The sequence below is a fragment of the Xenopus laevis genome, chromosome 4L (genome assembly GCF_017654675.1).
Source record: "Xenopus laevis strain J_2021 chromosome 4L, Xenopus_laevis_v10.1, whole genome shotgun sequence".
Lineage (NCBI taxonomy): Eukaryota > Metazoa > Chordata > Amphibia > Anura > Pipidae > Xenopus > Xenopus laevis.
In genome coordinates, this window is record NC_054377.1 from 76,850,473 (window position 1) to 76,866,953 (window position 16,481).

The window sequence follows — 16,481 nt, forward strand, 5'->3', positions numbered from 1 at the left end:
ATTAATTAATCCTTTCCACCATTATCGCTGTCCAATGTCTAAGTCAGTATTAAATATTTATACCTGTAAACATTGATTATAAGTAAAGCTACATATACCCATATTGTCTTTTAAATATATATATATATATACACATACACAAACACACACACACACACATGAATACCATAATGTATGTTTATATTTTGTATTAAAGGGCTTTCAACATCAATACGTTAATACTGGAAATTTTTAGACTTATTTGCAATTAGTGTAGCCACCGTAGCTGGATTTCAAATCTAATTCTATAAACTGTTCACATTTATGAGCCAGGTACATAAAGATTAGCAGAAATTACTCATTTAAAATTCCTTTGGTCTTTTATTAGCTCTCAGAGCATTTTTATGTGATTCCCTACCAATGTACTGTATGTGTGCTTCCACAGTTATTTTACAGTGGTTTCAAATAATAAAAATATGGTTGCATCTGTCACTATAAATTCTATGAGCTCTATGCAAAAGTAAAGCTGACAAGTAATCTGTGCAGATGAAGAGAAGACTGTATAATGACATAAAATGTAGTAATATACCATTAAGAAGTAAACGGATTTTAGACAGAGTTTAAGTTGTGTTTATGAAACACATACAGTAATTCATAGAGGAAAATGGTATCCATTTAGTAGATAAAGGATCCATAAATGCACACACCACATATTTTATATGCAATGCCACTTAAAGACACCATTGTTTGTGCATAACCTTTAACAAACCAATGAGAGAGAATATTCCCTACTAACAAAATTTCCAAGAATGAGGAGAGCACTCATAGATAGCAATTTATGCTGTGATGTGTTTATTCAGGCTTTACACGACATGTTTCGGATCCATGTTGATCCTTTATCAAGTGTAACTAATACAGAACAAATCAGGCTTATATAAGCCCTCCCAAAAAGTGATTAATTAGCCCACAGGCGTGTCATAAATTAGTACAAAACTAAAAGGCGACATTTAACTAATGAAACCATATTTGACATCAAGTGACTGAAAAATCCGTATTGTCCATAACATAGTGCTTAATATTTTTCAGTATTCGAAAAGTGCTGTAAAACAACATATAAAAATATTAAAGTCTATTTAAAAATATGCCACATACAATTAAAATATTTTAAAACACCAAATCTTGACAGGATGCTTTCATTTTTTGTCTAGTGATTACTAGTAAACTGATACTTTGCTTTCAAATTACATTGTATCTAAAATGTACTGCAACATAGTATTCAAATGTCACTAACTTACTATGGATCAAAACGTTACATTTAATCTGCTGACATATATTTGCACTAGTAGTTAACTCTTACCACATAGCTTTACTCATCTATGCTGATGAAAATTCAGGGCCTGCAAATTCAAAGAAGAAAGAAAGGTATGAAAAAATTATAAAAATGGTTTCAAACTCCAACTGTCATTTAGCCCATTAGGGGTTAGTGTATTCAGCCTTCTAATCCACTTCCCTTCAGCTTGAAGTAATTTCTTCTGTCTGTCTCCACCTCTGATATCCATCCCAATCTCCTCTAGTACACACCATCTAAGTTGCATTGGGTTATGACTGCATTCAAAAAAATGTCTAGACACCTGCGTGTCTGTTTGTGTACCTGTTTTAAAGTTCCTAATATAACCTCTATGTTCCTGAATCCTCTTTTTTACTTCTCTTTTCGTTTGACCGACATACCCCATGCCACACGGGCATTTTAGCAAGTACACTACAAATGTAGAATTACATGTGGTGTGACATTTTATATTAATTTCATGTCCCTTTGTCGGATGATTAATCTTGTTGCCCTTAATTATTGAAGAGCAACAATTACATCCTAGACATGGGTATGTACCAAATCTTGGTTTACCATTAGGGATGGGCGAATTTTTTCGCCTCGTTTCGCCGAAAAAATGACGCCCATAGACTCGTATGGCAGCGTGCGTCAAAACAAAAAGACGCGCGTCAAAACAGTTTCGCCGCGCGACGAATTTTTTTTGACGCCCATAGACTTTAATGGGCGTCTGCGACATTTCGCCGGCGGCGAATTTTTGGCGAAGCGAAACGGGTCAAATTCGCCCATCCCTGTTTACCATGAAATTTGGTCTTTTTGGGTCTGGTGTCTGAGGGACATAATAGATCTTTAAGGGTACGACCACGTTTGTAGCAAAAAAGAGGCAAATCTACAAACAGCCGACCATATTGTCGGTCTGATTGTATTATTGGCCAATATTTTCTAATCACCTTTTCAAGCCTGTCACTATTTTGACTATATGTGGACACGAATGTTATTCTCTGTTCAACTTTATTATTTTGTTTTGTAGTCAATAAGCTGTCCCTTGACATAGGTTCAACCTCCTTAATGGCCTTTTCTATACATTCTGGTCTATATCCCTTCTCCAGGAAGCGGCCAGTCAAGGTATTCGAGGCTTCCACATATCCCTCTATATTTGAAGAACCTTATTGCAGATATATTTTGAAATATTTTCGTTTTGTGGATGATATCCTACTTATTTGGACGGGCTCTAAGGCAGACCTTTTAAGTATGATACAAGAGGCTAATTTGAGTCACAATACCATAAAATTTACCCATGAGTGCTCAGAAGTTGAACTCAACTTTTTGGATGTTACAATAACTATTAATAATAGTGTGATTCAAACTAGCCTCTATAGAAAATCAGTTGATAAAAACAATTTGTTACATGTTAAAAGCTTTCATAACCCCAAAGTGAAAAGAGCAATACCAAAGGGTCAATTTATGAGGGCAAAAAGGATTTCTTCAAATATAGAGGGATATGTGGAAGCCTCGAATACCTTGACTGGCCGCTTCCTGGAGAAGGGATATAGACCAGAATGTATAGAAAAGGCCATTAAGGAGGTTGAACCTATGTCAAGGGACAGCTTATTGACTACAAAACAAAATAATAAAGTTGAACAGAGAATAACATTCGTGTCCACATATAGTCAAAATAGTGACAGGCTTGAAAAGGTGATTAGAAAATATTGGCCATTAATACAATCAGACCGACAATATGGTCGGCTGTTTGTAGATTTGCCTCTTTTTTGCTACAAACGTGGTCGTACCCTTAAAGATCTATTATGTCCCTCAGACACCAGACCCAAAAAGACCAAATTTCATGGTAAACCAAGATTTGGTACATACCCATGTCTAGGATGTAATTGTTGCTCTTCAATAATTAAGGGCAACAAGATTAATCATCCGACAAAGGGACATGAAATTAATATAAAATGTCACACCACATGTAATTCTACATTTGTAGTGTACTTGCTAAAATGCCCGTGTGGCATGGGGTATGTCGGTCAAACGAAAAGAGAAGTAAAAAAGAGGATTCAGGAACATAGAGGTTATATTAGGAACTTTAAAACAGGTACACAAACAGACACGCAGGTGTCTAGACATTTTTTTGAATGCAGTCATAACCCAATGCAACTTAGATGGTGTGTACTAGAGGAGATTGGGATGGATATCAGAGGTGGAGACAGACAGAAGAAATTACTTCAAGCTGAAGGGAAGTGGATTAGAAGGCTGAATACACTAACCCCTAATGGGCTAAATGACAGTTGGAGTTTGAAACCATTTTTATAATTTTTTCATACCTTTCTTTCTTCTTTGAATTTGCAGGCCCTGAATTTTCATCAGCATAGATGAGTAAAGCTATGTGGTAAGAGTTAACTACTAGTGCAAATATATGTCAGCAGATTAAATGTAACGTTTTGATCCATAGTAAGTTAGTGACATTTGAATACTATGTTGCAGTACATTTTAGATACAATGTAATTTGAAAGCAAAGTATCAGTTTACTAGTAATCACTAGACAAAAAATGAAAGCATCCTGTCAAGATTTGGTGTTTTAAAATATTTTAATTGTATGTGGCATATTTTTAAATAGACTTTAATATTTTTATATGTTGTTTTACAGCACTTTTCGAATACTGAAAAATATTAAGCACTATGTTATGGACAATACGGATTTTTCAGTCACTTGATGTCAAATATGGTTTCATTAGTTAAATGTCGCCTTTTAGTTTTGTACTAATTTATGACACGCCTGTGGGCTAATTAATCACTTTTTGGGAGGGCTTATATAAGCCTGATTTGTTCTGTATTAGTTACACTTGATAAAGGATCAACATGGATCCGAAACATGTCGTGTAAAGCCTGAATAAACACATCACAGCATAAATTGCTATCTATGAGTGCTCTCCTCATTCTTGGAAATTTTGAAGTATATATCGGGATAGCGGTGTACCCGTGGAGGATTGGATGCATTCTACTATTAAGCTGAGGCAGTGCGGGGAACGTTCCTAGAAATTCCCTACTAACACTATGTTACAGAATGCTAGAAAACATATTTCACGGGGTTGATTTATCAACCTTCGAATTCCAATTTCTACAGTGATTCAAGTTTTTTGCTCTTAAACTTTTAGAGGCTCATTTATCATCATTCTCATTTGTGGTTTTGTAGGTTTTAGAGGTTTTTGAAACCACACATAAACGAATTCTCTCTAAAACCACGAATGCCATGTAATTGATTAAAAGAGCCAAATATAAAAAAGTGTGAATGAAAAAGAAATGCTAAACAATCCATATAAAAACAAGAAAACCTCTAAAACCTTTGAAAATGTATTTTTTTGGACAAAAATATACTGATAAAAACATGAAAACCTCAAATTCTGCATGGGTAAAAAAATTTCCAATGGGATCAACACAAGTCCTATTGACTTCTATGGGCCTCAACTGCTTTTAACTTGTAAGTTTTTGTGTTTGAGTTTTTCATGCCTTTTACACTTGATAAACCTTAAACTTTTAGAGAAATAAAAAACTGAATATTTAGAGAAAAAAACTGATTCATGAAAAATATAGAAATGCCAATGTTAGTAAATAGGTTCCTTAGAGATGCATCAAGTGCAAAATCGAATAAAAAATACAAATTTAAAATCTATAATGTAACAACTGCTAATGTTATGCACAAGTCAATGGGTGTTGTTCCAGGCAAAATTGTAAAGAAAATATTAATATTGGCACATTCCCAGACCAAATAGATAAAACCTGCATTAATGCTATGCCACATTGGGCATTCTATATTTCTAGCTCTGCCTATACTTTTCAGGCTAAGTGGTGTAATTTTGATGGTTAAACTTGAATCCAATCAACCTTTCACAGATTTAGATAAGAAAACAATCTAGAGCATCGGTTGCTTTGTCCCACTGTTTTCATTGTCTAGCTATGGGAATATATTGTTCCATATGTGTTGTTCGCTGATAAAGGGGTAAGGGGATACATTTGATATCAGCCTATGTACCTGTGAGAGTAATTTCTAGGGGTTAGTCGCATAATCTAATTTCCCAGTTATATAAAGAGAAGTTTGAAATTAACAAGCTAAATTTGGAATTAAAAATATGTCTTAATTGAAAGTATTTGTGGAATTGTAGGTTAAGCTCCTTCATTTTGTCCTTAGAGCTGCAAAAAAGCCATGGTGTCCTTTGTGTCACCAGCTGAACATAATATATGAATACATTGGGTAGTGCAAAGCCACCCATATTAACAGGTTCTGTAAGGGTACGCCATGCTATTTTAGGGGATTTGTTGACCATATAAAGGAGACTATCTCACTGTTGACACCTCAACTTAACCAAGGGGGGGCCTCTTCAAGCTCACTATCCCATATAACTGCTCCTAAACTTTCTTCCAGGTGCTCAGTCCACAGCGTCCCCACTGCATATCACATTCAAAACCAGGTTACTGCAATAAATCTGCCTTCCTTTACCGGAGTGCCATCTTTTTCCTTGGTTTTGAATATCTCACTGTTGAGCTTATTTACGTTTAGTCTACTCTAGTGACCAATATGCAAGGCTTGTTGGAGCAACTGCCCTTGATCGGCAAGGAACAGAATCAAGTTGACTACATGCAAAGCTATTTTTTCCTCCACTATGCCTATGGAGAAGCATATTATTGGAGCTAGACGTATTATTATGGGAAGCAGTTCAATCACAAGTGCAAACAGGAGGAGTGAAAGCAGGCCTCTATTAAGTGTGGAAGATAACCTATTGATAAACATTATGTATAATGTACACAGTAATAGACATTTGCAATTGGCAAAGACAAATGGTGGTAGGCCTGAATAGAAAGCTAGGTTATAAAAACCAATTACTGTTACTCAAACCTTAATACATTTGCCCCGTAATGTGAGGTCCTCTTAGTGTTCTATCATTGGGGCAGACTTATCAAAATGTTAGTTTAGATTTTAATACATAAAAACTCACCAACATTTTATTCATTCCTACAGAATAAAATAAAGTATTTATCAAATGGTGAGTTCTAATTTCCACCCATTCATAAATATGCTTCTAAAATTCCCATAGGAATACTATATCCATGCAGACAGAGCTCAGGACTCCAGCAGTACAAGGCAGAAATGTTAACTATTGTGGCAATATCTTCCCAATGTCTTATATGCAGCAATTAATGTGATCTTTGTATTTATTTGTAGTTATATTGTTTTGATGCATTTTAATTTACATTGCAGCCAAAAAGTTTGGAAGTGGACAATATTTGGATATTTACGGCATTACAAGAGACCAAGCAGGAGATTATGAATGTTCTGCTGAAAATGACGTGTCTTTCCCAGATGTGAAAAAAGTAAAAGTAACAGTAAATTGTAAGTACTGCTACAAATAATATTCCCTAATGATCTTAAATGATCTTAAATGATCATGCCTGTTCAATTTAAGAATGTTACTGCTTCTATTGTATGATAAAAATAATATAGATGGACAATCTTTTGTTTTGAATGTTGGTCTGGGCATTAGAAAAAAACAATGTAATGAGTTTTGATATCAAAGAAGATGATAAAGTTTAGTTTTATTGAGTATTTATTTGAGCAATGTTCTGTATTATAGCTAAAGAAGTTTGAATATTCAGAATGTAATATAGCATTTTATCATACTGTAAATTGTAACAGCAATTCCATTACATTTTATTAGCCATATATTGATCTATGGAATAAAGTCTGTATATGCCTTCCTTTTATCTAAAAAGCAGTTTGAATATACAACTTAGAACTAATTATTTACATACATCACATTTGGTGATCAGTGGTTATTTTGTACATTCATTAACTTCGACACATGCTCTCAGTTTCTATAAATGATAGCCTTTAAAATACAATTGCTAAATGTTTCTCAGGAAGGGCTTCAGGTATGCAGGATTGAAGCATTCTGAAGCATTTAAGGTAGGTGGCAAAATGTTGATTTGTCTCCACAAACCAAGTTCAAATTATCAAGCGCAATAAAAAAATAGAATCCAACACAAATCAATGCTATTTAGGAAAAATTAACGTACAGCCGTTTAAATAACACAGTAGGAAGAAAGACATATTGAGTCAAACTGAAGTTGTAAATCAAAAAGATGCAAGCTATAATTATTTAAGCAATGGGAATCATGCTTGCTTGCTGTGCTTTAAACCACACATGATTTCTTTGTTAACCAAAACTGAATACTAGTTGACTGATCTTACTTATACCCCTTATATACATATGGAAATTTAATTGGAGAAACACTGCATTTTGTAATAATGATCAGAATACATGACTTTCTTGCAAACACAAACAATCTCATTTCAGTCAGATCTGAATGTTTAATTTTACCTTGTAATGTATGCAGCATTGTTCCTAGTTCTCTTATAAGCTTGAAAAAACATGTTGCCTATGCGTAGGGAGAGCATCACTTGCTTAAGTTTGCTGAAACAATATACTGTAAATTCTAGTCTAATTGCACACTGTTTATGTGATTAAAGTATGATTCTCTCTACCCTGTCTGGTAGTTTACTTTGAATGTGTATTTGGTATTACTGATTGGCCACATCATGATTCCTCATATATAATGTTCACTTGACAGTTGCAGCTTTTGTCTTGTGTTACATTGGACCTAAAAGAAGCTAATTGGAGAAAAACTCCTAGTGCCATTTTAGCTGATACTGAATATATTTCACTAATAGCTGTCAAGAATGGCAGGGGTCTATATATGTAACCTAGTAGTCTGCAGTAGTAGATAATGTTTTTTTTCAATTATGCTCATGGAAGGAATGCTCCTTTGTAACTCATGATAATACCTGAAGATGCTGCATGGAATTTGGATGTAGATAGGTCACCGCGTGAAGAAAAATAAGGTTTATCCAACAACAACTAAATAATTAGACAATCACATTCTAATTGCTGAAATTGCTAAGATAATTACTTCTCTTAGCATTTGTCCCTCTGGCCCAACAACAGTGACAGTGCTGTATAAAGAAACACTCTATGGAGCCCATTTACTAATTTACTTATTGAATTTTTTCCATAAATCTCTAAATATTTGTGCTTTAAAAAGCTCTAAAAAATTGAGATTTATGAAGTGTAAAAACCATGAAAATCTCTAATACAAAACTTTGTCAAATAAAAGTTGTTGAGGCCCTATCAAATTCCATGCGAGCTATGCTCATCCTATTTGACCGCTCTAAATCAATTCTGACTTTTAGAGGACTTTTTTTATTTGGATTTATTAATAAATCTCTTGACATTTGTAGTTTGTGAGTTTAGCCATGGTTTCAAAAACAACTAAAACTACAAAAATGAGACTTTTAATAACTCGACCCCCCTATGACACAATCTATTGCTAAATCTTTCAGCAATAGGCCAAATTTGTATTCATGTATTGTACTCAGTTTCAGCACAAGATAGTGTATAGAGCCTCTTTCCAAACACATTAAAAAGTAATGCAGACATTTCCTCCCTTTCTTTTCTATCTTTCTTTCCTCTTTTTGTGCTTTGATTGCCTCTATTAAAAATGATAAGTAAAAACTTGAAAAAAAAGTAATGCAGACATTTGCATTAAAACAATCTTAATTAAAGCCCTTAAGAAAAAATAAAATAAAAAGTAGCAGTCACAGTCACAAACAAAATCTTGCTTTTTTCTGATTACTTTTACTTATTTGGTGTTGTGTTTTGTTCATATTGGTTATTGGGGTTTGTTTATTTGTTCATATGTAGGAAATGGTGGTTGCATTTTACAGCTACATATCAATGGAATATTAGAAGTTTGTCTAATAGCTTGTGATACTGCAACTGTACAACAGAAGTCTACTTTATTAAAGCTATCTTTGGAAAGTTCTTATTATACCCCTGAATAAATAACTGACTTTAAGCAATTGCAGAGGTCTTATTTGTGCTTTTTGCAATATAGGAATATAAGACTGATAAATAACTTTGTAGTGCAAAGTGTCTGTGTTGTTTATTTGGTCCATCTCCATTATAATGTTTAAAGAAAGAGAGGCAAAAATGTATGTCCTTTTAACAAAGAAAAACTGTAAATATATTATGTATGGCTAATAAAAAAAAATTCAGCTACTTCTAAAGAAGGTAGATTCGTTGTATCATATATAAAGTATGTGTGTATATATGTTTATACACAGAAAGAAGGGCTCGCAAAAATGTTTGTGCTGTATGAGACTATTTTGTGCACCGAGGCATTTGTTCTACTATACTGAGGGGGTTATTTATCAAATGTTTGAATTTTTTATACCTCCAATGAACTTGAACAACTGGAATGGTTTCATATTTAAGAAAAAACTCAAATGATAAATAACTTGATTCTGCAAGTTCGAGTTGCGAAACCTGCAAACTCAAATTAATTAATCCAGTTTCCCTTGGGAAAAAACTCGAATTACTCTCATTATTCGAGTTTTAGGGCAGAATTTTTTTTTATCACCCGAAAATTTGAGTTTTGACAAAAAAAATCTCAAATTTTCTTAGAAAACATAACTCAAACATTAAAGGAGAAGCAAAGGCTACAATTAAGTAAACTTTATTAGAAAGGTCTATATAAATACATCAGTAAACCTTCAAAGTAATGCTGTTCTGAGTCCTCTGTCTTCTGAAATAAAGCATTTCTCTCCTTCTATTGTGTATAGTATTAGACTTCCTGTTCAGCATAAATCACCAGGGCTAGGGCTTGGGCATGCACAGTTTGCTCCTTTTTCCTCCTCCCTCCTTCCCTTCCTGCTGTAATCAAGTCAAGAGCTACAGTATGAGTGAGCAGAGAGAAACTAGGTAGGAAGTGATGTCACACCAAGCTAATATGGCAGATGCTATCCTAAACTAACAGAGAGAGCTTCAATAGCTGTTTACAAAAGCATTCTGTAGAATAAATATAGTGTTATAGCTTTAACTATTGTGGCTAATCTATTGGCAATAAACTACTTCAGTTGCTTTCCTTCTCCTTTAATAAATAACCCCCTGAGTGTGTGATACTTTATTTTCAATACATACCTGTAGTAAGCAAGTGACCAACGAAAAAGCAGGGTAGACAGTTTTGTCTTTTATTTCTCCGTAGTGAAAGATGAAAGCTCCAGTGAAGATGTTGCTAAGTAGAGAATAGGTTTTGCTGTTTCCTGCAACCTAGAGTGGTCTGGCAGGAACAAGTAGGCCAGACACTCTGTTCCATTGCTCCAATTCATATATTGGTGCTCACCTTCTCCAGGAATGTTGTCCTGTTGAAAGGACATGTGAAAGTGAGTAAGGTCTCTTAGAGCTGGGCCAGGGCAACAAGGTTACCTGTATTTGTAAAAAAAAAAAACTAAAAAGATCTTTCCAAGGGGGTGGGGGATCTGTCTGCCACCTCAAGGATCAAAAGGAGCAATTGTGATTGATTGATTAATTAAGTGTACATCCAAGAGACTGAGCAATCCATCAAGGATGTGTCATGTATTGTTTTTGCAAGCAGTCTAACAGTGGCCCAGTATGGACCCAGCCTAGTGAGGGAACTCATCAAAAGTTTAAAGGTTGCGCCCAGAGGGCAAGAGTTATTTTTATGGTTTATGTTTTGTATCAACACTGAAGAAAGTGACTGTTGTGTATTCTGCGAGCTTACAATATATATTAATAACAATTATATTATAGATGGATGGATATCTGGGGCCAATGATAATGAAAGTAAGCAAGTGTGTGTGTGTGTGTTTTTCAGTAATTAAGGGAATAAGATTCACATATTGGGGATTAAATATAAGAATACAATCACTTTTTATAAATCTCTTAACAGTCTTGATTTTTATTCACAAACAATTCTTTCCAAAGAACATAGCTTCAGATCTGAAGAAATCAAGTTTAATGTGATGCTGAAAGAGTGTTTTACAATGAAAATTACAAAGTTGTGGTTTATTTCTAAAGTGGTTGTAATGGCAGATAACAATTGATTGTGGGAAAATGCAACAATACTGCTATTAAATTGTTGATACAGGAACTGGTTAGATTACCAGGAAGGATTGTTTTTCTCTTCTGTGGCAAATTAGGGACAACGTTAAATTTCATTCCTAACAGTACAGTAATGAAGTAGGAATTATGTTAGTGAAGTCATAGAAGGGATGGTGTTGATATTGATATTACGTGCATTGTCAGCATGTTATGAAGCAAGAAAAAATCAGGAGATATTTACTTACCTACACAGAGATGATGACAATAGTATCCTTCTGTAGTATCCTAGTAGTGCCTTCTGAATACGGCAGACTCAACATTGCTCCCATATGCGATTTGAAGCTCTCATTACGATAAAGGTACAGCTCATACCATTCTCGATTGATATCCCACTACCTCAAATTTTTTCTAATAGCTGCCACGTTATTAGCAAACTGAGACAGTAGCGCTTCCCTTATTGATCTTAATGTATATACCGAGGGTGCTTATGTCACGCCTCCATGAGCAGTGCACCTCAATTACTTGTATCGATATAATATATAATTATATATATATTATATAATATATATTCCTAAACATTTGTACACAGTGATACGGTTGTCTAATGTAAGGATTGAGGCACAGCCACTAACAACTCCGTTCCGATAATTTAGATACATGCAGCTTCGATACATGCAATTTTGAAACATTGTATTATAAGTATTATTAATTTGCTAGAAAATTTCTTTTACACATCCGTTCTGGACTGATTTCGTACAGATAAGATCACCTACTATTATTTCCTTATTTTATGTTTGTTTGTGGTTTTTTAACATGCATTGTATATATATATTCTTTTCGTCAATAATGTGTAATGACGTCACTTAAGTTCTTTTCCCACCGCTGAGAGCAGGTTTATTAGAATCCAACATTTCAGTTCCTATCTGGAACTTTCACCAGGGAATACCCTGATGGAAGTTCCAGATAGGAACTGAAACGCTGGATTCTAATAAACCTGCTCTTTCTTCACCTTTGAACTTTGTTTAAAATCCTTGGAGTGCTGCCATTTTTGCATATATATATTATATATATATATATATATATATATATATATATATATATATATATATATATATATATATATATATATATATATATATATATATATATATAATATATATATATATATGCAAAAATGGCAGCACTCCAAGGATTTTAAACAAAGTTCAAAGGTGAAGAAAGAGCAGGTTTATTAGGTTTATTTTTTCTGTATACATATATATATATATATATATATATATATATATATATATATATGTATACACAAAAAATCACTAGCAAGTGTACTCGTATTTACTCAAATTTATTATTATTATTACTACATCCTCCAAATGTTAACAGCAAAACCTGTATGATGAATAATGTTATTTGTCACTAAAAAACCTAAAACCCAACCCAAGTCAGGAGAAAAGGTATAGCCATCCCACTTATATTACAATATGAGGTGATTTTATGTGCATTTGACTTTCCAAAACTCATGTTTACCATTAAAGGGGTCCATAGCATCTGAATTTTGCAACATGCTTTCTTACCTTATGTAGAAAACGAACTGATACAGTGGAGTCTATGCAAGACAATCTTTCTGTAATTCAGAGCTTTCTGGATAATGGGTTTCTGGATAATGGATCCCATACCTGTACTTTGAAACTGCAGTAAAAAGGCATCAATTTTTTTTGCAAGGAGACCAAAACACAGTATATCATCATTATACATTCTTTTTGTAAGATCTCCCATAAATGACACAGTTAACATACCCCTTGTGTTTTATGTGCAAGTATACCAGTAGTTTAATGTTAAACACATCAGTAATGTGACTGAACTGAACTTGTTCTATAATTACTAATTACTAATTCTACAATTAATAATAAGAGATTGCTATACTTATTATTTTCAAAATAGTCTGGGCTTCTTCCAAGGCAAGTGGAAAAGTACTTTACCACAGGGGCTTTGTGTCAGGGATGAGGGGGCCCCTGAGACAGCAGCCCTGGTGGACCCAGGCCCCCCAGTCTGACCCTGTTGTTAAGAATTTTGTATAATTTTTATTTTGGTCTGACAAATATTTGGCAAAAAAGGTATCTATACAAGTGTTGTTGTAAAACTGGTATATTTACACAGCTCCATTGTTGTCCTTATGCTTGAATTTATGCTATGCATCAAAATAATTCATTACAAAAATCTAAATGATATTATTTCTAAAGGTGTATTTCATGGTAAATTCATACCTTAAATTACAACATTATTTTATGCCACTTTAGACCTGGCGTAAAATAAATTGCATACCTTTATAAATGTCCTAATTAGCTCTTTGTAATGGATTACTTCTTTGACTGTAATGCATGGCATTAATTTATAAAAAGGGATAACAACAACAGAGATTTATAAATAGGTAATTTATTTTATACCAAAAAAAATTCAAACGTAAATAATATTAAACAACTTACATATGATCCTCTCTTTTTATTTTTTAAGAGACACTATACAGATTTGTTGAGAACAGAGAAACCAATATATATATTTTCCAAGGTCCCTCTCACCTAGTAAAACAAAAGGTGCCTACACGTTGGAGGGTTTTTTAGATCAAAAGTTATTTACTTGATGAAGCCAGGCAAGTATTTTATTATTCTTCATGATAAATTGACTACTGGAAGGCACCGTTTATTTTGAGTCCTAGGAGTGGGAACAACTGTTGTTTCTCTGACAAGTAAATCTTGACTAAAAAATACTCACCAGAATGGGAATATACTGTATACTGCTAATAAAATAAAAATATTTTCTTTTTACTTAAGAAAATGTATGTTTAAAGGTTTGTACATTTGTTTCTGCTAGTTTTTAATCGATCTGTAAATTCAAAAATGAAAAAAAGACACTATATTTTTCATTTTTTTTAGAATCTTCCCTCGTCTGCTTTTGGCTTAGGGGCTGATGTATAAAATTGTAAAATTAGAGCTCACCATGATAAACTCATCCATATTTTATTTATTCCTATTGGGGTTTAGAATAATATTTATCAATGGTAATTTAGAATTCACCATTTGATAAATACAATTCTAAAAATCCTATAGGAATACATAGAATGTGAGTGAATTTTTTTGTAGTGAGCTCTGATCTTACAATTTGGTAAATTTGCTGCTTAGGGGCAGATTCATATAATTTATGTGAGATTAGAGCTTACCACAAAAAAAACTGTATAATTGTTTACCATGTCTTAATTATTACTCAACATGTGTAAGAAGGGACTAAACATGTGGTTTAGTCCATAGCCTTACCAACACTATACACTGTGTTTAAGAAACATTCTATATGTTCACACATTATCTGTACATTACATTTTCCTACATATAAAAGGTGCCCCCCCCTTTTCTAAGACTCTCAAGTCCTATATCAAGACTATTAATTCACTCGTTCTTTGTCTCTGTTTATCTCTTATTCTCTCTTTGTATATATATATATATTTATATATATATATATGTATGTATACACTGTACATGTGTCTTTTAAATATATCACACTTCTTCCCATCTCTGTTCAACAATACCAGTTATCCACTCTGTTCACAGCAAAAGCCTTGACTTCACTTCACAGACCTGCACACAGATGTTCCTCTTCAGTGAAGGACTTTATCCCTGACTGCTAGTGTATTTTCTTTGTGATGCACATCTCTGGAGATCTCCTTCAAGCTATCAGGGCACAGGCTGCTATCACTCCTGGTGATGATATACATTTTTAGCTGACCTCTACCTATCAAAGTTGGAAGATTTTGACTGAAAAAAAATAATTCCATTGTTCTCAAAGTGGCATTTTCCTTAATAACTCAGACCTCTTTATTCTTAGGATGACTGTGTGCTTATCAACAAGGTCAGGTGCTGAATTGCTACGAATATGAAAAGGAAGGGGTGCTAAAAAGGCATATTAAAAAGTATATAAAGCTGGCCACAAATCACAGTCATAGTTGTCTTAACCTGCCAAAAAGATAATACTGTAAATATCCAAAATTGATCCAAAGCAACAATGTGTAAGGTTAAAAGTAGTGTTGTATATCAATGTGCAGCCTTCTTAAATGTAGCTTGGCTTAACTACCAGTATCTGTAAACAAGAAAAAAACAAGAGGGGCACACTCCAATAGCATAAAATCAATGGTACAGTTTTATTAAAATATAATGTTGTACTTACACCATAAAAAGTAAGTTCAGGTCATCAATATAATAGCCCAATGTTTTTTGTTGTTAGTTCTGACTTTCTCAGGGGCATTTTTTGTTGTTGAATTGCTTTGCTATATTATGTGTCCCCAACTTTATTAGCTACCCATTTGCGCTTCATTACTCTTACTTTGCTTCCATTTTATTATATCCTTTATCATCATTTTATTATATGATATATATATATCTATATCTATATCTATATATATATATATATATGTATATATATATATATATATATATATGTATATATAAACAACAAATAGTCCGCACGCATAGGTCTTACTTGAAAAAATTGGTGTTATTTATTCAAAATAAATAACACCAATTTTTTCAAGTAAGACCTATGCGTGTGGACTATTTGTTGTTTTTATATACATATACATTTATTATAAATACATTTATTATTTGATATATATATCATATCGGCTACTAAAAAGGTTAGGAGCGGTAAAGAGATCCTAACCTTTTTTAGTAGCTGCTTCCTTACCAGGATGTCTTATAATAAGGTGTTCCCCCGTGTATATACAGAGCGTGCAAGTATACCAGTATAGATACGCTTTAAATAGAAACTTTGTTCTGACTACATTGTTGTAAGTATTTTAAAACATTATGCTTTGACTGCTTATTTTGTTAAAAATGGATACATTGATACATCCTCTCTATACCTACTCTGTATTTATAGGGATATAAATCTGTTAATAATATATATATTATGACTTATTTTATTACTGTTGTAATTTCTTTGTTGCTTTTAGGTTTATTGTCAGTAGAACAGCTGATCATAATGATTTGGTATGACATACAAATAAGGAATCGTAACAGTCCAGATTTGCAGCAAATTGGAGAAATTTGGTAAAAGAGATGTTCTGCAACTCTGTAGATTACAAAGGCAGGATAAAAAGTAAATCTTCTTTAACAAACTAAGCATATCCTGTGGACCATAAGCCAAGAGGATGGTTAACATGTTATATGGTTGGCTAAACAACA

The 16,481-nt window shown here is 33.3% G+C and overlaps 1 protein-coding gene across 4 annotated transcripts in view; it reads left to right on the plus strand.

Moving 5' to 3' along the window:
- negr1.L (neuronal growth regulator 1 L homeolog) overlaps positions 1 to 16,481 on the plus strand; it is a 292,225-nt gene that overhangs the window by 161,164 nt on the left and 114,580 nt on the right. For all 4 annotated transcript variants that reach the window (XM_018258196.2, XM_018258197.2, XM_041590351.1 and 1 more), the window contains exon 4: positions 6,558 to 6,689. In XM_018258196.2, coding sequence (XP_018113685.1) covers positions 6,558 to 6,689 — 132 coding nt within the window. The remainder of the gene's footprint in view (positions 1 to 6,557; positions 6,690 to 16,481) is intronic.